This window comes from Astyanax mexicanus, chromosome 14 (genome assembly GCF_023375975.1).
Source record: "Astyanax mexicanus isolate ESR-SI-001 chromosome 14, AstMex3_surface, whole genome shotgun sequence".
NCBI lineage: Eukaryota > Metazoa > Chordata > Actinopteri > Characiformes > Acestrorhamphidae > Astyanax > Astyanax mexicanus.
In genome coordinates this window covers 7,402,521-7,427,335 of record NC_064421.1, presented here as the reverse complement: position 1 = coordinate 7,427,335, position 24,815 = coordinate 7,402,521, and the positions used below count along the sequence as shown (strand labels likewise).

Below are 24,815 nucleotides of genomic sequence, written 5' to 3'. Positions count from 1 at the left end.
TTTTTTTTGATGGATTCCTTGGGTCAATACCAACAACTTTCCAATTTGGACCATGCACTTCCGTCTATATAGATTTTGTGCTAATTTGCATAATATGCAAAACCTACTTTTGCAAACTAGTCCTAGGAATTTTGACCAATCCTGGCATGTTTGGTATCAAAACACTCGTGAGAGCATGCGCTTCAATATTCATTAAGAAAAAGTTGAAATATGTAAACAATATGGCCGCCATATGCAAATTAGTCCTTCCGGATATATGCCCCATTCACTTCAAGAGGTAAATTTGGAGCACTGTTTCTCAGCAACCGTGCAACCTAGCAAGTTGAAACTTTGCATGCAGAATCTATCATACAGCCTCTAAAGGATGTTCAAAGGGCAACTTAATCAATCAACATGGCTGAACACCATCAGCCAATCAGCATTCAGCAGACATTTTGGCAGGCTGAATGTTGCCCAATCTGGATGATATTTGGCAGTTATGTTCAGGTGGAGACACTGTAGTGACCTGCAAAGTGCTGAAACAATCCGCCCACTGGGGGGCGCTGTTCCAAAAAAACGAGTATATGTCAATCATGCTGTACTATTTTGACATCTAATTGTTTTTGCCATATTTCATATTTAGCTTTGTTCATTCATAATTGCTAATTGTTTGAAAATAGCTATATTGAAACTACTCTCTGGATATTTGGCCTATCACCTCCATTTCAGTCTTGCTGCACACTGTAGAGTCTCTAGATAAATGTTCATTAAAAACATTTGTGAAAATTTCACATACAATACTCTCCAGGCATCAAGCAATCTGTGCGTCCTTGGAATTTCTAACCTAAATTGCTGTAACTCTGCAGTATTTGCTGTAATCTCACAATGTTAAAGACCTCTGTACAATATCACTCTGAAGAAGCGCCATTTAATACAGAACTAGATTAAGAATAACTTGACATTACATGTCATATCAGAACATTCACTCCTTTGTGCCTCTTCTCAACATTAATAACAGGTGAAAGACTTTTGATCATTTTAAATGTGACAGAATGTCTCCAATTGTGTTAGACCTTCTTACACATCACCATCCTATGCTCTAGTAGGCACCATTGTGCTAGTTGGTGCTTGATGAAGCGCCATTTAATTCAGAGCTAGATTTATAATAACTTCGTAATTACATGTCATATCAGAACATTCACTCCTTTGTGTTAATTTAAACTTGTTTGGTCAAACATTTCAGCTTGTTCTGCAAAGGTTCAAAGGTCAATCTGAATACCACTTTGTGAACATTCTGGTTGAAGCCACCTGATCAATACCAATAACATGTAGACACCTTTTGACTAGTTCTAACTCACTTAATGAATATCCTACAAAGTTCACTAGATTTACATGTGAATTTAAGCACTGATCAGGTTGAAAGGCCTCTGCTCAACATTAATAACAGGTGAAAAACTTGATAATTTCTAAATGTGACAGGGCATCTCCAATCATATTAGACCTTCTTACACATCACCATTCAATGCTCCAGTAGGCACCATTGTGCAAGTTGGTGCTTGAACCCGATGATTGCCGCTTGCGGCTATATTTATTAAATTAGTATTATTATTCCTTTGTTTATTTCTATTTGTGTTTGCAGTGTGGAAATGTATGTTGTGAAATATAACTTATCTAAAAAAGTGAATTTAATTGGTCATTTGTTATCAATTGAAATGTCTTGTTTTCTCTTGTGTATTTTTAATTACTCTTAAAGCAAACAAATATATTTTATCCGATTACTTGATTTAATCAAAACGATTTTTCAGTAGAGTACTCTATTACTAAAAAAAATCGAGAGCTGCAGCCCTGGTAGAATCTATTAAAAATCCTTTCCTGGACAATTGAAACAGTTACTCCAATGAAAGCAGAATAAACTCTTTTTAATATTCTTTATTTTACAAACAAAGAATGAGCAGGTGTCCCAAAGCCTTTGTCAGTATATGCTATATTGAACTGGACAGCAACCATAGTAATAATTTAAATTTAGAACAGTTTAAATACACAGGCATTCTGTTTATTAATCAGGTGTGGAATTGTGTGGTAATTGGAATTGTGTGGTTACATAAGGCGGCACCAGGGAACTTCAACCAATTTCTGAGCTCCAGTGAACACAGAGCATTTAATAAGGGTGGCTGGGGTTAAAGGTATATTCAGAAATCTCTGCAAATGCAAGTGAGGTCCTGGTAGAGTAACAAGTGGTCCTTGAATCATTACAGCAATACATGACTACATGTGTTTTACATATTTTTTGCGAGGCACTCTTTTCTCTCCTCTGTGCATGAGGGGAAGACAGTCCTAAGAGGACATTCAGACAGTGCTGGCCAGGGTCTGTCCTAATTTGGCTGCAGTCTAGACTTCAGGACACATAGCTCAGGTGTGTTAGAACAGATAGACTTGTGTTAAATTTAAAAATATTCAGATAAGTATTTATACTCTTGAGTTTGCCATTGATATTAGTTTCTTGTCTAGTAATAACCATTTCATTAAAATCTCCTAGAGCTAGACGATATGGACAACATTTATATTCTGATATGCTCTTTTAATTTTGGTCAAAAGAGTTTTGATGTCAGTATAAAAAGCATAGTCACTGTCCATAATGTATGTAAATACACAATGATTGAGATGGGTGATATGGCAAAATTATTTTAGCACAATATTTAAAGACTTTTTTACAAGACCACCTTATGTATTTTGATAAACAATCAGCAGTAGCAGATTCTAGTATTTTCTAGCATTTTATTCAACTTTTGCTACACATCATCCAATTTAACTTTTTTTTTTTTTTTTACATTATTTTATTAATGTACTGATAAGTCTATTTTAGTGTTAGTAGGTGACTTACCTGCATTTTTTTTTTATTAGTCACAATTGTGTTGCCAATGTTTTAGCCCACCTTGGCCGCTAAAGTTTTAGGGCCCTAGACAGATTTTGCACGACATTTGGGTAGTTTGATATACTTACATTAAGATAAAAAATACAAAGTAAATTCTAGTAGACAGCCACACAGACCAGATATTATTTCTATGAGATTCTAGGGTACTTATTTCCTTAGTTAAGATGTAAATATTAAGAAAACGTATATATTAGCTTTAATTTGACAATCTTTTGTTCAAAACTTTTATCTCCTTTTTAGTATATTGACAGGGAGCATATAATAAGTGCTTAATAACAACTGACAAACTTAAAAAGGAAAAAATATTCATGTTTATTAGTTACATCTTTTAGTATTACTGTTTTGGTATCGTTGTGCTGTTGGGGCTCCTGGCCTCCGTAACCAATACCTTGGCCAGTCTCCTTACTTGCTTTTTGTGCAGCAGTAGCTTATGGTAACTCACTGTGTGCTCTCCTCTCTCTCACTCCAAAGACAACAGAAGTTACTATTTGTTGGATTTAAACTCTGAAAATATGTTTAAATGTATAATGAGCTGATAAAAAGTGAGAATGGGGGTTATCTTGTCCCTTATCTGGTGTGTTTACATTTTTAGAGACAGGGCAGGGTGTAGTCAACATCATCACTTTATTAACATTTACAATGCAATTCTGTCCACATTTTTTTATCATAGTAGACATTGTTGGTTATTATGACTAATCATTGCAGCCCTAGTGTTTATGGTTGTCTTGTCCTGATGTTTTGGAGATGTATTGACCCAGTGGTCAAGCCATTGCCCTCAGTTTTTCCTGATAGTTAGCGTGCAGATACCAGTCTAGATGAAGATATTCAATATTTTTTAGGTCCTCTGTCAGTGGTGCTAATGTTCTGGCTGGTTGATGTGCAAACTTTTCTCCAGAGTTGCCAGTTTATTAGGTAAACCATATAAATCCATTCACTGTTTGCTGTGCCCAATACTTACACTCTGGGCTCTTACAGGCCCTGCTGTGCTGACGTTCAGTAGGAATAGTCCAATACCACAGAGAGCAACATGTGGTCAGCAGTGCTCCTTTTTCCTTTGCAATGAAAGACAAGTTAGTGAGGGGATAATTACTAGTGCAGCAACAGTTAAGCCACAGTAATGCACCTCTATGGCAGGTGTTTCTGATAAAATGGTCATTAAAAGTAGCTAGAAGACGGGTAAACCTTATAAATAAGCAACTCTGTGCATAAATACTTATCTGAACATTTTTTAAACCATCACTCAACACAAGTAGTTTGCATAAGCGGGGAATAGAATGAAAGTGTACATTGTGAAAGCGGGCTGATTAGATGTCTGCCTCCGACACACACAGAACGCAGGATTTAGTCTTAGCATAAAGGAGGCCCGCTATAATGAATCTTCCTAATCACCAGAGCTCATCTGGAAGTTGTGGAGGGATTATTGAATTTTAAGCCTTTGCAGAATTTTAATTAACTTTCTCATCGCCTGGAAAGGGGTTGCTTCAGTCAATGTGGTTCAATAAGCCAGCCACCCATGTAATAAGATGTTCATTTTGAAATTGTACATTTCACACTTTGCTTTCATTCAGAGGAGGCTCCGTGGTCTGCCGGTGAGTGCCTAACTGGGGACCGGGGTGAACACCCAGCATACTTAGTGGGAATCTGCACTATGGAATGGTAATGAGCCCGGCTGCTCCGCAGGCCATTCAGCTTGATGCAGATTTTACATTAGACCAGAATGCTGTGGTGGAACGTATTAAAGATCAATAACCTTCTCCGATGACTTTTGGCACTGATATTGGAAACACACACTCATACACGGGGCTGTGGAACAAAAGAGATAAATGAGATAAAATGGACATGTTCATGACAAGTTCAGAAAGTGTGAATAGCATGAAAACTATACTTAAAAATAATTATAATGATTGTAATAGTTGGTACACTAGTGGAAACCTTTCAGCTTTACTTTTGTTGAGTTAAAATACAGTTAATTGTACAGAAATTCAAAACAAATAAGCCCAATTCAAATTATTTATGTTTTTATTTTTTTTGTTAAGCTTATTTAGGATGCATCTGTAAAATGTACTTGGTTAAAGTCCTTTATGGCTCTTATTTTACTTTGTAGTAAAGCCAACTTTTTCATTTTTTATTTTCATTTAATATTTATTAGTGGACTGCAGAGACTGAGGTCCAATTCCAATTTTTTTTTGTACCCGACCCTTGTTTTTGAGTGCAATTCCCCACCTTGGCACAGATGTACGAAATGTACAACCCTTCAAGCGCTCAATACAGATATAACTAGCTAAAGCAGTGGAGCACTAAAGTTCTACAACCAGCAATATATTATTCATGTTAATTCCTTAATTTCTCTCTGCTGTCTGTTGCACCATTTTTGGTTGAACTGAAAAGTTGCTATGGAGAAAATGGTTATAAAACATTAGAACTACGTATTAAACTTTGATATGATAGTGATTTTAACAAGAAAAACGCTTTTTTTTTAACAAGAAAACAAATTTGTGCCACCATTTTACCAGTGATTCTTATAACCCTCTGTGTAAAGTGTGCCTCTAAAATACTCTGTCTGAAGGGCCATATAGCCCTATCAACTCCCCCTACCTTTCCAGCCTAACAAGAATCAGACATCCTACACAAGGCGTGAACACACAAAAGAAAGTGATGGGTCTACGTAGTAGGGTTAAGGGGTAAAATGGGATTAGGCCAAAGTACAGCAAGTTCCAAATGTTACTTTTTTTAGGCAAAATCTACACATGAGCCCTATTCAGACTGAATTAGTTTATTAAGAAGGGATATCTGTAAACGTTTGTACACTCTAAAGCAGGGGTGTCCAAAGTTTTTTTTGTTGGGGGCCAAAAGGAGAAATATATTTGAAGTCACGGGCCACACTCTGTAATAAAACAAATAATGAAAAATACCACTTTAAATAATAAATTTTCCTGATTACTTTCATTTACACACCATTTTACTTGACTTACTATCTTTATATTTGACAGTGTTGTGTAAACTAAGATTTTTCAAATTGATGTTTAATTTCATAATGTCTCTTTATATTAAACTCCTTAATTACGGCAACTTTTACTCATTTGCCCTCTTTCTGCGCTAAAACTGCGCGCACTCTACGCTTTTAGACTCTTTGGCCCGTTTTCTGCGCTAGAACTGCGCACCCTCTCTGCTTTTAGACTCTTTTTAGGCCCGTTTTTCTGCGCTAAAACTTCACTCTCGCCGCTTTTAGACTCTTTGGCCGTTTCTGACACCTAGCGTTCAAACTTTGAATCTCACATTATAAAACCTGCTTAACAGCGGGCCAACTTTCATTCTATTTCTAAAATACCTCGCGGGCCGCTCCAAAAAAGGAAACGGGCCGCACATGGCCCGCGGGCCGTAGTAGATAAAAATGGCATCTGACTTGTAGTGTAGTAAGAGTTTAGTACTGGAATTAACTGGAATAGGACCTTATGGGTCTTATTTATTTGACATCAACTTTGAACATGAACTGATCTATTCCTGCCACACTTCATAGCTGAATATATGGATGCTTAAACTGCCTGGACTTTAACATTAACATTAACATTGAGCATGTGCCCAGCACCCACTCACACTTGTAATTCATAACTCCTACTTCATAGCATTAGCTGTAATTGCCCATTATCTCTCTGTTCAATAGTTTTACTCTGCTGTTTGCAGTGGTGTATAGTAAGGAAGTAGAACTACTTCACTACTGTACTTGAGTACTAAAATACTCTTATCTGTACCCTACTGGAGTATTATTTTTTTCTCCTTCACTGCATATTTTGGTTTAATACTTTTAACTTAAGTTTTTTTATTATAAAAATGTTACAAATCATTCCAAACCACCATTATCACTGCCAGAATGTCTGGCTTTCAGTCCTTTTAACTGCTTTCTGTAATAACTACACACCACAGTACTGTACTTTTTACTTTCAGTACTTCAATACTTTATTTTACAATCAACTACTTGCAATACTTAAGTACAAAAATGTTAATTACTTTAGCACATCCACTGAAGTTTGGAACTTGAGCACTTCAGCTTCTACTCAAGTATTTTTTGAAAGGGCAGTTGTACATTTACTCAGGTTTTGAGTTTCTAGTAGGGGTGCGCCATATCGTATCGTACTCGATAATACAGCCAACTTTTTTCGATATTGTGAGTTATATTATACTCTGAAATATCGTGCCATATCACCCAACCCCAATTATCACATCAGGGTACTACTTTTATGCTGTTTGAAGAATCTCTGAATTTCTGGTATTTTTTAAAATCTCAGTTAAGGGTGTGCCAGATCATATCATGTCCAATAAGAAAACTTATTACTTTTGGTGCACTAGTGTATTCTTGAAATAATGTTTTAAATTCAGTATTTTGTCATATTTCCAAGTGTATCGTTATCGTGAAAATACCATGAAATATTGTGATATTATTTTGGGGCCATATCGCCCAACCTTAGTCTCTAGTACTTTATACATATCTGGTTATTTATTGTGCTTTTCGTGTCGGCTAGAGGATGATTGGATTCTCTTACAGAGTCTTGGGTCCTCCATAGGTTTCTTCCTCTCAGTGTAACGGGTAGTTTTTCCCTGCCACCGTTACCACTATCAGTGTGGTGCTTACCTCTAAAGCTGCTTTGTGTCATTTGTTGTAAAGAGCGCTATGTAAATAAATTTCATTGAATTGAATTATTTCAGTTTGAAGCAAAGCAAACTTTGTTTATTGGTTTTTAACTGATGCATCTCAACTGCACCATATAAATAGGACACCATAGTAGTGAACCATAGGACCCTTTGGTTCGGCCTAAGCTTTTGTCCTTTTGAAGCTTTTGCAGTTTTAAAACCAGTACTTCCATACTTTTACTTGAGTTAAAAGCTTGAGTTGATACTTGTACTTTACACCCTAGTATCTATACTTCTACCTACAGAGTAATGAATAGAAATACATTTAACACTCTTGCTCCTCAGTGATAAAACTTTTGTGTCTAGATAGCAAGATGATTACATGAGTTTAGTACCTGGTGGAAGATCTTATTGCTCTTTTTTTATTTTGCAGCAAAGTGATTAACAACAATTAGATGTAATTTTTGTTTCGCAAATTAGAAAGTGTTAAGTGTGCATTGAAGGACCTCTGACACCAATTATGGCAGGTGGCAGAGAACAAAAAGTGACATTCTGTTTCCATTGTGAGGCCAAATCAGTCTGGAAAACTAGAGATGTACATATCAATTGGATTAAAACCAATGCAGCTACATTAAAAATGTAATTTCTTTCAGTCATTTTCTCAAAAAAGAAAGAAAGAACAGACAGACGTTAGCCCTACTCAGACTGGATTAGTTTATCAGGAGGGAACATCTGTAAATCATAAGCTCCTCAGTGATTAAACTCCTCTAGATTTCTTTTTTCTTAAGACTGAAAATTAAACTTTCAATGTGTAAAGTGTTTAAAATCTAGTTAAGAGTTCTAAGGAGGTAATTGTAACTGAAACTCCCCCAAGTTAGATTTTCTACTGGGAAAGTTGGGAGAGCCTTAACAATGCTCAAAATCAGTTCAAAATCAGAGAAGGCACATCAGTGGTAATAAAAGCAGTAGTAATTTACACATGTATAACTTGTATCTGAGTCTTGTTTTAAGGATTAGTCTGTTGTGAAATGGACTTGGGGTGAAGTGAAACATGATAACGAATATAAACTTTCTGTTCATCCCCAGCATTCAGAAATGCATCGCTTTTAGCCCATGTTCCAAATAGGCTTACAATGCTAGTGATATGGCAGAGTTGCCCATACATTTCCACATTTTGCTGTCTGTTTCCCTATCCAACCTATGCATTCCTGCTTGTCAGTCGACCTGTTGAGTTAATGTCAAGATAGCAGTGCCTGGAGAACAAGTTTTTATTAAACTTTGTATTAGGGGTGTGACGAGACACTAATACCACGAGACGAGACGAGACACGATATTGGGTTCACAATAACGAGACGAGACGAGATTTAAAAATAAAATTTTAAAGAAAACTTTTTTTTTTCTTTGGACAAAATCATATACCGCAAACTTAACAGACTGGTTTCTCTCACACATTGATTCTATAAGGAATAGAAATAAGAATAAAAAATAAAAATACAACTTTTCTAGGTCTTATATAGTGCAAACAATAAGTACAAACCACAACCAGTCATATTAAGCCTATGGTTTGTGTTTTTTTCTCCTAAATCTCTTGTAATTTAACTATGTATAACCATAACCAGTCATATTAAGATTATGCTTGAAGTGCAAACAGAGACAGAACATTTTTTTAATACAGTACAGAGCTAAGGGATAAGTACAACTGCCTATGAAAGTCATGTGTAGGATTTACTTACAGTATTTATATATGGTTTGTGTCTTGTTGGTCACTATGTTACCGTTTATTGTTTCCACTGGAGCCAAAATGCAGCCAGACATACAACTTAAAAGTAGCAGAAGCATCTTCTATATCAGGTGTATTTAATTATATTAAATAATTAAGTGCTATATCCTGTAAGGTTGTTTGAACTGAATTATGTAAAAATATAGAAGAAGAAGAAGAAATGCCTCTCTGGACAGATTTTGTTTTCATTTATCCCCTGTCTCTCTGTCGCGCGCGGCGTCACTAGTTTCCGCCCGTTTTCGTTTTTCCACCCGATCTCGGGCTCCCTATCTACTTATAAAGGCGGTTTTTCACGGCCGCGGTACCGCGACCCTGATAACACGGGTTCGATCCCGCGTGAGGAGCGGTGTGTTTGCACTTATTTTTTTCCTTACCGCGTCCGCACAGATCTGATTGACTGAAGAGAGCGTTTGGTGATCTTACCCCGCACGTGATTGGTCTGTGAGTTTACTGCGCTGCACAATTAAATCCTTCTCAGTAGTTTATCGGTTTGGGTCCGCATTGGACAACGTTTGGGTCCGGACCGCTGTCCGCCCATTTTCCTCTTCTGCTGAGAGCTGCTCTCACACTCGCTGCTACTGGGTTGCCAGATTCCTCTTAAAAAGTCCACATTAAACTTTTTTTTTCTCTCGCAGACAGGTTTAAGCTTGACGAGAAATATTGTCATATTTAATCTCGTCACACCCCTACTTTGTATGTTTTAACATCTACCATTTAAGTGTGAGATTGTGAATGGTGTTAAAATTGCTGTGGGTAAATTGAGATGAAATATTGAAGTTTGTAATAGTTATCAAGTTTATTTCACACCTGATTTCTCATTTAAATCAGTTGTACATACAGTTCTATCCAGCTAATCTGTGGACATGTTTCCATGCTCGTTGAGAGCGCAGAATGTTGTATAATGGACTGTAATTTTATTACAATTAGTATTATTACTAAAATTATTACATGGCATCGCTAACATAACCTGATACCAGTGGTTGATTATCCAGGTCTAGATGGAAGAAATCTATCCGTATATTTGGTTTAAACTGATTGGATCTGTGTATAGATAAGCCCAATTTCTTCTTCGTCAAACCTATGCTGCGGCCTATTCATTTCAATTGACAGTGCGCTATGCAGCAGAGCGTGTTTAAACTTCTACATGCGCGTATTAGTGGCTCTGCATCGCTCTGCAGTTTAAACTGCAAAGGAGGGACTGTGTGGGTGGGAACGCAAGGCCTGTCTGAGTAATCACAGCTGTGACTGTCCGTGTCCCGTGATGTGTAGTTACATTTCCAGGGAGGTGCATGTCAAGCTATGGCGTAGGCTACAGCATAGGGTACACGGTGACGTGTAGGCTATGGCGTAGGTTCGACACAGAAGTAGAAATTGGCCTTTTAAGCTGCAGCAGTCAAACAAATCAATAGATTGTGTAACTGGAAGGGACTAACATCTTTGGGGCACCACCGTGTTCCATGAAGGTCATTTTACCTGTATAACTCAGAATAAATCAATCGATAAAACAAGTTCATATTCTGTGATATAATAATTTTACATGTTTCCTCAGACATAAAACCAAGGAGGGAGCATCAGCCCAAAAGTGTGCACCTTGCCATATGATCACATTCACAACAGTTGTGTACAATGTGACGATTGGTACTTTTTTTTTATTCAAGTCTACAAGATCTTTGATCTTAGAGATTAAATGTGTCAGTTAATCTTGACCAAAACTTTTCATTTTTTTGCAATTTTAGATGAAAAATCTCTAGAAAATTAAATGATTAGTTCAATGAAAAACAGTAGATGATTCGGCCTGTAATTTTCTCAGAGGAGGAGGGAGGAAACAAAGAAATAATATATAAAATAAATTTATATAATAGAGGAGCTCCGTAGATTCAGGAAATGATCCCTTTTGAAGACTTTTGTAAAGTTGATCCAGTCTGAATAGGGCTGAAGTCAAAACAACATAAAAAATGGCCTGCAAAACGTTAACTGCACAAATATTTTGTTTAGTTTTTCCAGGTATTTTGGACAATTTGTGTGTGTTCGCTTAACATAAAGAGTAGCTGAAGAGGGGGGTGGAGAGAGTTATTAAACATTAAAACGAGGCATTCTGTGTACATTCTGAAGCCACGTACAGTAACTCTGACTAGGAGCAAATATATATTTATTAAAAAGGGATCTTTCATTAGTGAAATCATTAGTTAAAATATGCAATAGTTCTCATTTTGAGATTTAAACTCTTTTACCTTGTTTATGTAATTTAATGTACAATTAATTTTATTTATGTCACATTCTGAAATAAGTCAGATTTCCTAAGTTAAATCGACAATTAAAGGTAATTTCTTTACATAAAATGTCTCTAAACTTAGTGAAAATCCCTGAAAAGTTGAACAGTGCCATAATATTCCGACAACAATCTCACAATGAGAAATATTACATATTTACAATGTTTATACCAGCCAGAATGCTTGTTGTGGTGCACTGAGACTGAGTGAATTTAAACTTTCATGGCCTGTGTCAGTGCAGCATGAATCTATTTGCCTGTATTTCAGAGAGACACTGCCATCATCCTGCATACTTACTGTGCCTTCAACAGGAGCAGGCTTTGAATAGAGAGAGACAGCAGATGATGCCATCATCAGCTGTGAATGAGATGGAAATCCACAGTACAAACTTCCGACTGTTTGTGAGATATTGGTGGACACTTTTCATTTCATCTACACAAACAAAAGATCTTGTAGCTAGTCTTACATTCGTAAAAATAAAGGTACCAAAGGGTTTTTTTGTGCAGCACCATGGAAGAACCACTTTGTGGTCTGTGTGAGTGTACAGAACATTATTAAGTGTAAACTTAATGTCAAAATACCTCAAGTGTCTGGAAGGCCTTAAAAGTTTTGTAGGTGACCCTTGAAAAGGTTTACTTTTACTTTATAATCTTTATTATAAAACTTACTATATTTTCGTTAACTAACCTATTACTTGAAGGTGTACGTACATTTAGTAATTCATTTGACCCTTTTAAAACTCGCAAACACAAAAATATATATATATAAATAAAAAAATCTATTTGCATCTTGTAAAACACTAGCTTTTATTGTGTAGAAAGAATGTTTCTACATTACTTTAATGATTTCAGCATAATGTATTGTGGACTAGTGGGAAGGGTTAGTTTTGTTTTGAATGTAAATATATGTAATGCTTAATTTTATTCCAGAATTTAATATTTAGTAAATAGTTTGTATATTAAAATATCTAAAAAATCGTTGACTGTAGGCCTGGACAATAATTTTGACATCGGTATTAATTGCGATAAATGTTTCAATAGCTGTGTGATCATTTTTGTGGTATTTCTATATGTATTATTTACATAATCTGTCACGGACAGGCGTTTGTTTTTGTTTTTTTTTTATACTGCTGTCAGTTCGCTGCTTTAAAGCGGAGCTGAACACAATCAGCCTCCGTAGCTAGGCTAGGTCAGTGCGTAATGACGTAATCACACAGGCACGCAGCCGGATAGGCTAGACTAGGCTCATACATCTAATCTGTTCCACCACCTCAAGCAGTTCCAATACATACACTATTTTCCTTATTCTGTCTGAAGCATTTTTATAGCTTAAATTGTAACTTACGAGTTATTTATAGTTGTTATTTATAGGTTTGTTTATTTGACGGGGATATCATGTTCCTTTTTATGTATTTGAGGGCCTTTTTTGTATTGGATTGGTATCCTGGATAAAGCCCCTCTTTGATATATTAATTTAACATTTTAATCTGATAAATTTGTTCACAAAAGAATAAGACGCTCTGCCCCTGTTTTAATTTTAAGTTATTAATGTTAGTAATATGTTCATAGGTTATAGGTATGTTTGACAGGGATGTCATGTTTTATTTGTATATAAAGGCTATATGCAAATAAAGTGAGCATTGATTAATTTTGACCATTTTGCCGTATTATTTTTAAAGTATCATGTAGTTTTTTTGTGAGAGGAGGCTTTAAAGACTTAACATTTTCAGACAGTAGTAGGTACAGATTTCCACTGCAGGAATTCTTAGCAGTTTTTCTAAGACCTTTAAAGTATTTATATCGATATCGAAATTATATCTTATCGACCGGAATTAAGGAATATATCGCAAAATAAATTGTTACCATATCGTCCAGCACTATTTTACTGTATATTGTCTGATTCCAGGTATAATCGTGAGAATATGTATGTAAATTTGTGGTTTGTACATCATTGTTTAAGTTGCTTTGAAAAAAAGTGTCCGCTGAATGTAATGTTAGGAGTAATTCTGAATGCAGCTTAAGAAATATTTTAGGTAACCACCCACAATTTTTGATTCATTTGGAACTTCTATGGTAGTGCTCAAAGCCCCATTATTGGCACCTTCTTTTTTATTTATTTTAAAACTAGATAGCTATGTTCAAATACAATACAATTTAGTGCAAAACAAAACTGAAGCTAAAGATCATAGCTGAAATACTGTATGAGACTGCTGATTATGTATGCATATGGTTGTGTATATGAATGTTAACAAACTCCATGACATGTTTTATTACACAACACAGCTCAAAATGCAAAGCAAAACATGTATTAAAAAAATAATGTGATTAAAAGATAAGAACTAATGAAGCATACAGAAAGCATGATGACATTTCTATGTACTAAACACACAGCTTTAATAATGAACATGAGCAGCGACTGGTTGGTTCACTGTGGTAGAGGCAGCCCGCACCGAGGTCCGACGGTAAGAATCACACTGGATGTAGATGGTGTGAACTGCGTGTCCGCATCCATATGACTCTGTTTTTATTGTTATACATATTCTGTTGATTCTTCCATAAATAAAAACAACCGATAACAAGGAAGTCTCAGTACAATTAAGAAGTGTGTCTTGTATTTGATTGACAGCGTCAAGTAGTCAAATATCCATGCGACTTAGAAACAAATCTGTGAGAAAGATTAGACCTCTAATCTAACAATATTCTCTCTGCTTTTCGTTACAAAATAAGTGTGGATTTTTCCAGCACTGCAAAGTCTCTCTTCACGTCAATGTCGACAAGGTCTGATTTTCTCCATTGAAACACACCGATAAAGCAAACGATCTCTCTGTACAATAGTCACTAAAAAAAATACAACTTAAGTTCGTATATATATGTACAGTATCTACCTCAAAAGTACAACTGCTAGAATGTAGTAAAATATGTAAACAAATTCATCATCGTCGTTTGACACAGTTGACTGTGACAACAGATAGAATTCACACTTTTCACATTAGATTTATTTTTCCGTATAGACATCCGTAACAGCGTTTATAGTAGAGTGCCAGTCTGCACCAGACAGCTTCATAAAAAAGAGGAAAACAAGAGGAAATGGAGCAACATACATGTGATCATAAAACCAAAGATCTGATAAAATCAGCACTGGCCGCAATGAAATAATAAAAAGAAACAAAGGAGGGTTCGCAGGGACTTTTTGTTGCTTTTTTTTTTGTTGCGGTTGTTGCCATTGTTGTTGATGTATTCATTGTCGCTGTGCTTTCTGTTGATATTGTTGCAGTGGTCACTTTTTGACACTTTGAGGGGAAAAGAGGGCGTGTCTGATGATGAACGAACTGGCCTCGTCTGCTCGAGCTCACTCGAACATCGCACATCGTCTTCGTGTAGGATGGCATGCATTTACAATCAGTCGCTTTACCGAGACGAGAAAAGAAAAAACTAAAAAAAAAAAAAAAAAAAAAAAAAAGAACTGCACCACTTCTCTCAATTCACAAATCTGCAATGTCACAGTCGGTTGGAAAACGACTAAAAACATAATTTTGGTCGAGTTCGAATATAACAGTGCTGCAAGAGCTTGGCTGATCTGTCCTCAGCAGTTTCACTCAACTTTCATTTCATTTACTACATAGTACGTATTTTTCTTCTTTTGCAGAGAGCAAAAAATTGACACCACATATAATTAATGTATAAACAATACAAATCTTTTTTTTCATATATAGATCTTTTTTGGCAGGAGTCCATCTTTCTCATCTTTCTCTGTTTTTGTACAATAAATATTTTTCTTTTTTTTTTTTAAATCTGTCCCACTCTCTTAAGATGCCAACTACGTCTTGCTCACATGCTTGCAATGGCCGGAATAATTTTCTTCTCCTCTTGTTTTTTTTCTTTCTTTTTGTTGTTCTTTACAGGATTACAAAAGAAACCAAAAAATAAAGAAAATAAAAATCAAGAAGAAAACCAGATTTTTTACGCCAAGGATCACATACCTCTAAGAGTCACTTAGGATAATGATGTAGCTGTGAAGAAGATTTTTTTTTTTCACGTTGTTTTTGATCTACACTGATAACGTCTTCGACCAGATTGAAGAATAAGGTCACTAATGTCGCTATTTTACCTTCTCGGTATGCTTACAATAGTAAGTGTGCTTTATATTACAGTTCATGTGAGTGGTCAGCACCTCAGCACAGTGCCATTTCCCCTCTTTCTCTCTCTCTTTCCCACTCACTCTTTTTCTCTTTTGTTCACTCTCTCTCTCTCGCTTTCGTTCACTCTCACGCTCTCTCAGTGCAGCTCCCGATACGGTCAGTGTTTTACAGCGTCTCTGTCTCTTTCGGATTTTTCTCAGTTTGTGTCTTTTTTTTTTTTCCGCTTTTCCACCATTTCACTCACACGTAATATTCCTTGTCCTTGTTTTTCTGTTTCTTGTTGCTGCTTTTCGAGCTATGCTGCTTGTCCTTCATGACCGCACCATTGCTCTGTGCTGAGTTGGTTATGTAATTTCTGCTCTCGTCCACTTGGTACGATCCCTCGTCCCTGTTCCTGTACTTATACATGGCGTACAGCAGAATAAGGATGCATAAAGCAGCAGCAGCAACTATCCCGACGACCATTCCGGTGGTGCTGCTAGATTCACGGACCACCTCGGAGGCCCCCGGAACCCGCCTGACGCCTGGCTCCGTGGGAATTGCTGTGGGTACATTACGGAACATGGGGGAGGTTATTAATGGGTTCTTCAGCTTTGTGTTGTCTACCTCATACGAAGTGGGCAATGGAAGCAAGACTATGTCGGGCTGGGGCTTAACCTCGCGGTTATTCATTTTGCCTGCAGGCAGTTTGGGTGGCGTGGCGGGCGTGGACGCAGTTGTGGAGCGGCTCAGCTTGGGGGATAAAGACGTGGTAGTAGTCCTACCATATTCGGAGGCTTTGTTAGGCCTAAAGTCCTTGGCTTCCCACTTAGGCGCGTGAGCTTTGTAGCCACCTTCAAAGGCCGACGTAGACAAGGTCTTATCTGTTACCAAGGAGAAGGTGGTGTAAAAATCTTCATCATCAGTAGGGGGCAGGTTAGAGTCAAATGCTTCCCCAGAGCCATACCCAGATATCACCAAGCCATCATCATCACAATCATCGCTGCCTTGGTCCGACAAGCAAGGTACCCCCGCCTCAGTGGCCATGGACAGGGACTCTTTGGTGGTCTCAATAATGGTGAGGGGGGGACGGAGGGTTGGGGGGAGAGGAATGGAGGGTGCACGTGTAGCTACAGGAGGGAGTTCTAAGGGATCTTCTACATGTACTGGGATAATTAATTCACCTCCTAGGATGGAAGAAAAGCAACAAGAGAACATGTTAGAAAAGAGCACAGAATTTGAGACACAAAATCAACAAAAAAAAAATGTCTGCAAACAAGACTTAGAACAAAACAGAACCAGGGAACTGGTACTATGCAACAGAAATACATTAAAAGGAACAGAAATTAATCAGAAAAAAAATTACAAAGTAAACAAAGTTTGTTTGATAAATCAACAAACAAACAAAGCATTTACTTGGTTATCTCAAAAGGCTTCACAAGGTCTTAATGGGTGGGTGAGCCAGTTACCAAGATAAACTAACGCGTCCTGCTTTATTTGAATAGGCCCCTCTAGAACATTTTTGTTAGATGTTCAGATTACTATACTATAGAAACTATAAGGTGGATCTCAAAAGCATTGGGTCAAGGTTAGCATTACACTTAGCATTCTGATTGACAAATGTGCCAATTTTAAATTTGTTGTTTCTTGATGTTTCTATTAATTATATTTTTTTGACAGCACAGTTAAGGAAATCGTCTTTTGCTGTGTCCAACTGGTGGATTCGTGCATTTGCATATTTTTTTTATGTTGAACCGACCAATGGGTAAGTGAGCCAGTTATCAAATTAAAATAAAACGTCCTGCCCACTGTAGGTAATCTGATACATGTTTAGATCATTAATATCAAACTACACAGCGATTCTCAAATGCATAGGACAGTGACTAACACAAGTATTAGATTTTGCATTGTGGTTAATCTTAAGGTTAGCATTACACTATTTGCGTCGATAAATACGGCAATGTTTTTTTTTTAATGTTTTTAATATTGATTACTTTGAAAAACAGTCTTCTGCCTTTTGCTGTGTCCAACTAGTGGATTCATGTGTCCGTCATCTGCCTCTCATCTGTAATTGGTGGATTTTTGCATCTGTATTTTTTGTTTGGAACCAACCAATGGGTAAGTGAGCCAGTTATCTTTTTTTTTTTTTTTTTTAGATAGCCAACTGTGGTAATATGTTAGATATCTCGATTATTATTGACACACTTGACAAACATCTTGTGATTCTTAAATAAATGTGACTGTGAATGGTATAAGATGTTGTCTTTAGGTTAAACCTAAGGTTAGCCATACACTATTAAGATTCTGAGGTTGACAGATGCACTAATAATGGGTAGGTGAGCCAGTTATCAAATTAAACGGACACGTCCTGCTCTCTTTTTGTCTAACCCACTGTAGGTAATCTGCTAGATGTTTAGATTAAACTATAAAGTGATTCTGAAATGCAGAAGACTGTGATTAGCACTGGTAGAAGTTTTTTTTTATATTGAGGTTAAACTTAATGTTAGCATTACTCTATATCAAGTATTGAATACACTGTTTCTTATGAATAATATTTTGTGATAACCCAGCGCAGTTAGGAAACTTGTCTTCTGCCTCTTGCTGTGTCCAACTGTGTGAAACCGACCAATGGGTAAGTGAGCCAGTTATCAAATTAAAAGGAAACATGCTGCTTTATTTATGTTAGATGTTCAGATTAAACTATAAGGCGATTCTTAAATGCACTGGATCATGGTTAGTGCTGGTATTTGGTTGAGGTTCAGTTTAACAAAATACACTAAGCGTTTTGGGTTGATTAATGTGCCGTTTGGTCAAATTTAGTGTTTCTTAATGTCTCTTTTAAAAATTAGTTTGGATCATTACAGCACAGTTAACAGGGGAACAGATTACAAAGTTAATTTAGATGAAATGCATGAATTCCAGCTGTATCTCTATAATATTCATGCATTTCCACAGAACTAATTTTGCCATCTGTTTCCCTATCCTACCTATTAATTTCTGTTTTCTTTCCAGTCGACCAGGACTAAATTTCAAGATGGCGGTGGCCTGAGAACTTCCTCAAGGTACTGTTGGTGGGATATTTGACAAAAGTCTGCACTTGTTATATGTTTCACTACATCTAAAGTCCAGTTCAGATCGGATTTCTCTTTCAACGTTCTGCGATTGACAAATGCAGCAACAGGTAAAATTTAATGTGATAATATAGAACATTTAGGAACTCAACATTTGTCTCACGCCTGGTTTAGCTGGTGGATTTGTGTGGCAATGTTTTTGTGAAAATGACCAAGTGGCAGAAGTCGAGTTCCCAATTGCTCTATATTAGCACTGAAATAATATACCTATACATTATGTATCAGATGAGGGTCAATTGAAAGACACACTAATCTACCACTTATTAAGATTAATTTAAAAGCAAAGCACGAGTGGATTGTTTTATTCCAAATATATTAATAGATTAATAAAAAAATCTTAAATTTGATGCTTGAGCAGGTGTGTCATCCCCAAAAGCTTAAACTATATGAGGTGGATTTTCAAAAGAATAGGATCAAGCTTAGTGCTGTTAGGTTTGAAAATAAAAAGAGAAACTTTCCATGATTATTTGACCAGTGCCATAGAAGAACCAACACCTGACGGAAAGGTTCTTTGGCAATTTATTATACGGCTCTTTATATTTATCTTGGTATTTTTTCCCAGATTTTCTCAAGTATGGCAGATGCATTTAGGTTCATCACGGATGGCACAAGACACTGCACCTCAGGTTGTTCAAGTCAAGAAGACAAGACAAGGGCACCTTCAGGTAAGTCATGTTTTGAACATTGCAGCTGCTAGTGTTTAAACAAATACTGAACTAAGTGTCTAAAAAGCATCTACTGGGTTATTTTTACATTTTTTTTAGCTCATGTCTACAAAACCATACCCCTGTGCAAATCTGCAGTTTCCTACATAAAAACTGGACAGTGTCCAATAAATAAACGACTACTGCATAATAACTGTGGCATCCAGCAGGACTCAGCAGTAATATTTAATGTACTCTGAGTCACTGCCACAAAAGTAAACCGTTTCAAAAGGACAAAATATCTTCCAGCACACAGATGAGGAGCAGTGTGTTTGGTGAAGCTTTTTGTAAATGATACTGGAACTTGCTGTAATCTCTCAGAGGAAAAATCTGGCTCCCCAGCTGCCCCTGCCTCGTGCCTTTTGAACGTTTTTACACTGAAACCAAAATGGCAGGCCTGTCTCGGCGATACAGTGACAGCCGAATGATCCCAGAGCCCACATAAGCCCTCTTCCCCGACCCATTCTTAGTCAATTAACAGCTTTCCGCATTACAGTAAGGTGACCTGAGGTCTTCACTAGTTTGAAATTAGTATACACAAAGATAAATGTTTTGTATTATTCATAATAATAATTTTCCATGAATACTAACATTCGTGTGGAATGAGAAATTATTTTTACTCAGAAGCTGGATGCATGGAAGAGTAAGGGGTTCAGGGTTGGACTTATTCGACCTTTTGAGAATCCTAGCATAGTCAGAAAAGTAAAGCTTGATTTAAGTGTGACTACACATATTTTTTCATAAATCATATTAGTAATTTTAATCAAGTCTAAGGTAAATAAAAATTTTACATAATTCATAATATATGTACACACCTAATGGGGTCTATTTAGTTCCTAGCACGCATTATAAATCTTGCCGCCACTAAAGGCCATTCCTAACTTCAGATGTAAATTCTGTCACTGATACTTACAGCCTCAGTGAATTTCTAACAAATACATGACAAAACACCCTAAAGGTAATAAAGAACTTTCATGTAGCTAATAAAACATTATAAAGTATTACTGTGCCGACTGTAAATTAGCATTGCAAATGCACAGCTAGGTAGGAGTAGTTGCTTGGAGTGTAGCACAGTTCAACAAATCTAATGCAAGTCAGAATCTGAGCAAAAAATGAAAAATAGCACGGCTACAGGGATTACAAATTCCCCCTTTAGAAGCTCTGGTTGACGGATATTCAGACTGTCATTGCAGCCGGCAGCCTTCGATTGCCATTTAGGTTTGCACAGATGAACTACACAATAAAAAAAGACTTGTAGGCAGCTTCAAGTAAAATGCAGACTGAAAAAATAATAAATAACAAATCAAGGCATCAATGCAATTATCAAAGAATGAAATGATTAGCAGCTAGTCATTGCAAAACATTACAGTATCACAGACAAGCACAGTAATCTAAATCAACAACGATCTACTGTAAACATGGTATTAATAAAAACATCATTATTAACTTCATAATTTAAAACAAAAACAACAAGCTTTTCATTAAAAAAAACACCATATACACAAAAGTAAAAAGGTTAATACAAAAATAAGTAGACCAGATTTGTGTTAACTTACATCAACAAATTGCCCGCATGATTTTGGCATGAAGAAAAAAGTGCACAAAAGAAAGTTGTGTAAGAATGTCCTTGGACAGGTTTTTTTTCTTGTGAAAAGAAAATTACTAGCCACTGTATTTCTTGTTAGATATATTCTTCAGACATGAGTATACAGGGAGGCAACAACACATACATCCACACCACATAACATGAAAAATAAACTTCACCATTATTCTGTTTTGTTTTTTTGTTTCTTCTTCATTAAATCATCCAGTTTTCATACAAAAAACTGTACATATTTGAGCCTTGGATTTGATATATCATTTTCAATAAATATCTACATTCTAGTAATTAAACTTTTTGCTTGGATTGATTTTACTCTTAAAGTCTGAATGAATGGATGGCTGTACATATTTTAGCATAGCTAGAAGGGGGAGGGGGGGTGTGAGGAGAGGGGGCGGGACCTATGAACATACTACATAGGAGATGACAATGATGGGGGTGATTGTGTAAGTCAGTTGCCATGTCCATGTAAAGGCAGTACGAAGCGGTCGGGCGGCATTAGAGCTTTTGGCTGTAAGGAAGGGATGGGGATATACAAACAATGAGCATATACATGCCCATCTACGAAAAAGAACAAAACTCTAACACTGACAATCTGACAAACCCTAAACTGCAACTTCTTCGCCATGCAGTTTGAAAAAAACATTCATTTAATTTAAGTCAATTGTTTAGCAGGTTCGCCATCAAATTTGAAAAAGATAACAAAAAACAAGAGAACAAGATCAAGATCTGGAACAGTTTCAACGACAATCATATGTGCTTTTTTGGATTTTGTTTTATATAAGCATACAAATTTATTATTTTCTGTATTTGTCCTTATTCTTTCTAGATTATCACACTAAATTTTGCCTCTGGTATAAATGTATCTGATGTAAGCACATAAAACATTCGCTGAAGTAGTTCCAAATCTAATAAAAAAGTAAGACTTGAAATCAAAAGCATTTTATCAAATTAATGATCATTTTTATCTACTTTAAATTTTGCAACACTAATTTTTGAACAAACCCAAAAATTCAGCTATTCCAAAATGATAACCAAAATCAAGAACAAACAAAAATAAATAAATCAAATAATGAAACTGATTCGAGTGTGTAAACAAAAAACTTAAATAAAAAAAAAAATCCCAGAGACAAAAGAACAAAGCAATTTTAACTTTCACACACTACAACCAGATGCACAAACTATAAACAGACACAGTCGAGAGGGACAGCTGATGGACAACTGCCGCCTCTGTCATGTGATCCGGGAGACAAATATATCTGTTATTGTTAGTCTTAAACATGTAAACAGGCGTGCAGTCTGGATGTACGTCAAAGAGAGAAGAAAATTGGCTGAAAATGGGTTAATTTTTTACTGCAAGATGTTGTTGATGCATGCTTAAAGTAAGTTGCATTTAGGGAGAGTAGACAAACAACACAGCAAGCCGGGGTCAGGTAACACGTTAAAGAAAGTCTTAGAGGTTAAAGATCAGAGATGCCATCTAACCAAGGCCTGCAGGTTACAGAAGCACTCTTGGGAAGGTTTTTAACCTTTACTGAGTGCTGCTAATTGCTTCTCAATGCTGATTAATGCTACTAAAAATACAAAAATCAATGTATAGATAGTGTCTTAATCCACTGTCATTTGGTTTGAATGAATCTCAAATTCCAGCCTGTTTCTGTTATAAAAAAAATAAATAAAAAGGGAAAGTGATGGTTATGCTTGACACCCACAGACTTTGGTTTGAAGGCTGTACAGTACTCAACTAGGAATTCCACAGAGGACAGAGGACTCGAAAGTTGCTGAGTTAAATAGAACTGCTGCTGTTATTAAAATAAAGCTAACGAATGCATGTACGCTATTAAAATGAAACTAATGAATGCATGAATGGTAATGAATTTGACTACTAAGCACCAAAGTGTCAATATTGGCAGCACATCTCCACACTTATTTAAGAGGGCTGTTGATCTCGGTGCAAATCCATGTACACGGTAAAACCGCAATAAAAATCAAATGATCCCTGACCATGAAGATTACATTCTGAAGGTCTTTGACAGCAAGAATCCTGTTTAATGGACCTGGAGGTGATCAGCAGTGAGGTGAACCTGTACTGCAGCTTTTAGTATATACGCTGTGCTGCAGCAGCGAGACTATATACTGTATTAATGATAATTTACAACAATAATTTATATCCTGACATGCTGGATCATTGACATCCAAATATTCTGATTATTGTAAGTCTTGAATTTAGTGTAAATTTGCTGTAGGTATTAGCTGGGAAAGCATATACTAACAATTAGTGTAAAGTTAGCCAACATTACCAGCAAGAGAACTAAGGTTAGCGGAGCGCTAGCTAATGTTATTAGAGGCAAGCTAGCTAAAATTAGTTTTTAAAATTAATTACCAAAGATTAAATTATGACTATATTTTAGGTCTTAAATTATATTTATTGAGGTCTTAAAAATGTCTTTAAAAACATTAAATTTGACTTTTAAAATGGTGCAAGAGCCCCAGTGTGTAAGAATTAAGTAAAGTTAAAATTAGGCCTGTGCAATTAATCTATCATCTCTCGTAATAGAATAAAAAGTAAATTAAATGGTATCTGAGTGTATTAAGTTCCTGTTTCTGATGAAAATATACAATTTAAGATGGTTATATCATATAAACTTAACAAGGCTATGTTTTCAGAACATTGAGTGGGTTTAATGTAACTATAGTACACAAGAACCATCAATTATATATAATCAATATTACACAGCTCACAGTAAATATTATTGATGGCTACTATATGAGTAATTATACTTAATAATACTCTGATCAATAAATGTCTTCACTTGTAATAATGAAGTCTCCTAAATGGTTCCTTCTTGTCCCTCTTGGATATATAGAAATCTATAATCTTAATTACTATTTGAACCATTGCATCGTGTTGGTCCTTTAAACTTGAAGTGGTCTTCTAACACATATACAGTTGTATTTTATAAAGAACCTTTCAGCTAAAACATCAGGTAAACACATGGCCTTCATTGTACAGTCATATACTGGTTGGAAGTATCCAGAAATTGCATATGATAAGTAAAATTCTGACAGAACAGCATTACCTAATGAATGCCACACTACATATGGAAGCAGCACAGCTAAGGTCACTGTTACGAAATGTCAGCTACAGGGATGTAAAGCAACGCTAACAAACACTTGCCATGTGCAATAGACTCCAGAAATTAGGCTGCAGTAGTAAAGCACAAATGTTGACAAACTCAAATGAAAACTCCAATAAATTAATAAACAAATAGAGAAGCTGGGCCAAGATTGCCAATGCTGTTAAAACAATCCACTATCCATGTTAAGATTTTCAAAATCTTGTAGTGTATACTAGTGGTTGGGGAAATGATAGAGAAAAAAAAAATAATAAATATATACGTATATACATATATATATATATTTTTTCTATAATTTCCCCAACCACTAGTATACACTACATACACTAATATAATATAAACTATTTCTCAATACAAATAATCGCAGTCAAAGTGCATCAGTAATAACAGAGCCTTAAAACCACAATTTAAATTTAAATGTATAGTTGGGCTGTGTAGGTGAGATATCATTAATATGCTTAAATATACACATATATAATGTCTATGATAACATTACACCAACACTAGATGAGCTGGGTTCGGTCACACTGGTTGTACAG

General features: G+C 36.0%; 1 protein-coding gene across 24 annotated transcripts in view; it reads right to left on the bottom strand.

Annotated features, from left to right (window-relative positions):
* Positions 1-13,840: 13,840 nt before the first annotated feature.
* nrxn3a (neurexin 3a) overlaps positions 13,841-24,815 on the bottom strand; it is a 504,128-nt gene continuing 493,153 nt past the window's right edge. For 13 of the 24 annotated variants that reach the window (XM_049464231.1, XM_049464222.1, XM_049464223.1 and 10 more), the window contains one exon: positions 13,841-16,891. In XM_049464231.1, coding sequence (XP_049320188.1) covers positions 15,966-16,891 — 926 coding nt within the window. In that variant the 3' untranslated portion in view covers positions 13,841-15,965. Of the gene's footprint in view, positions 16,892-21,095; positions 21,651-24,815 lie in introns of all 24 variants that reach the window. The other 11 variants (XM_049464234.1, XM_049464236.1, XM_049464237.1 and 8 more) reach the window with 3 other exon arrangements.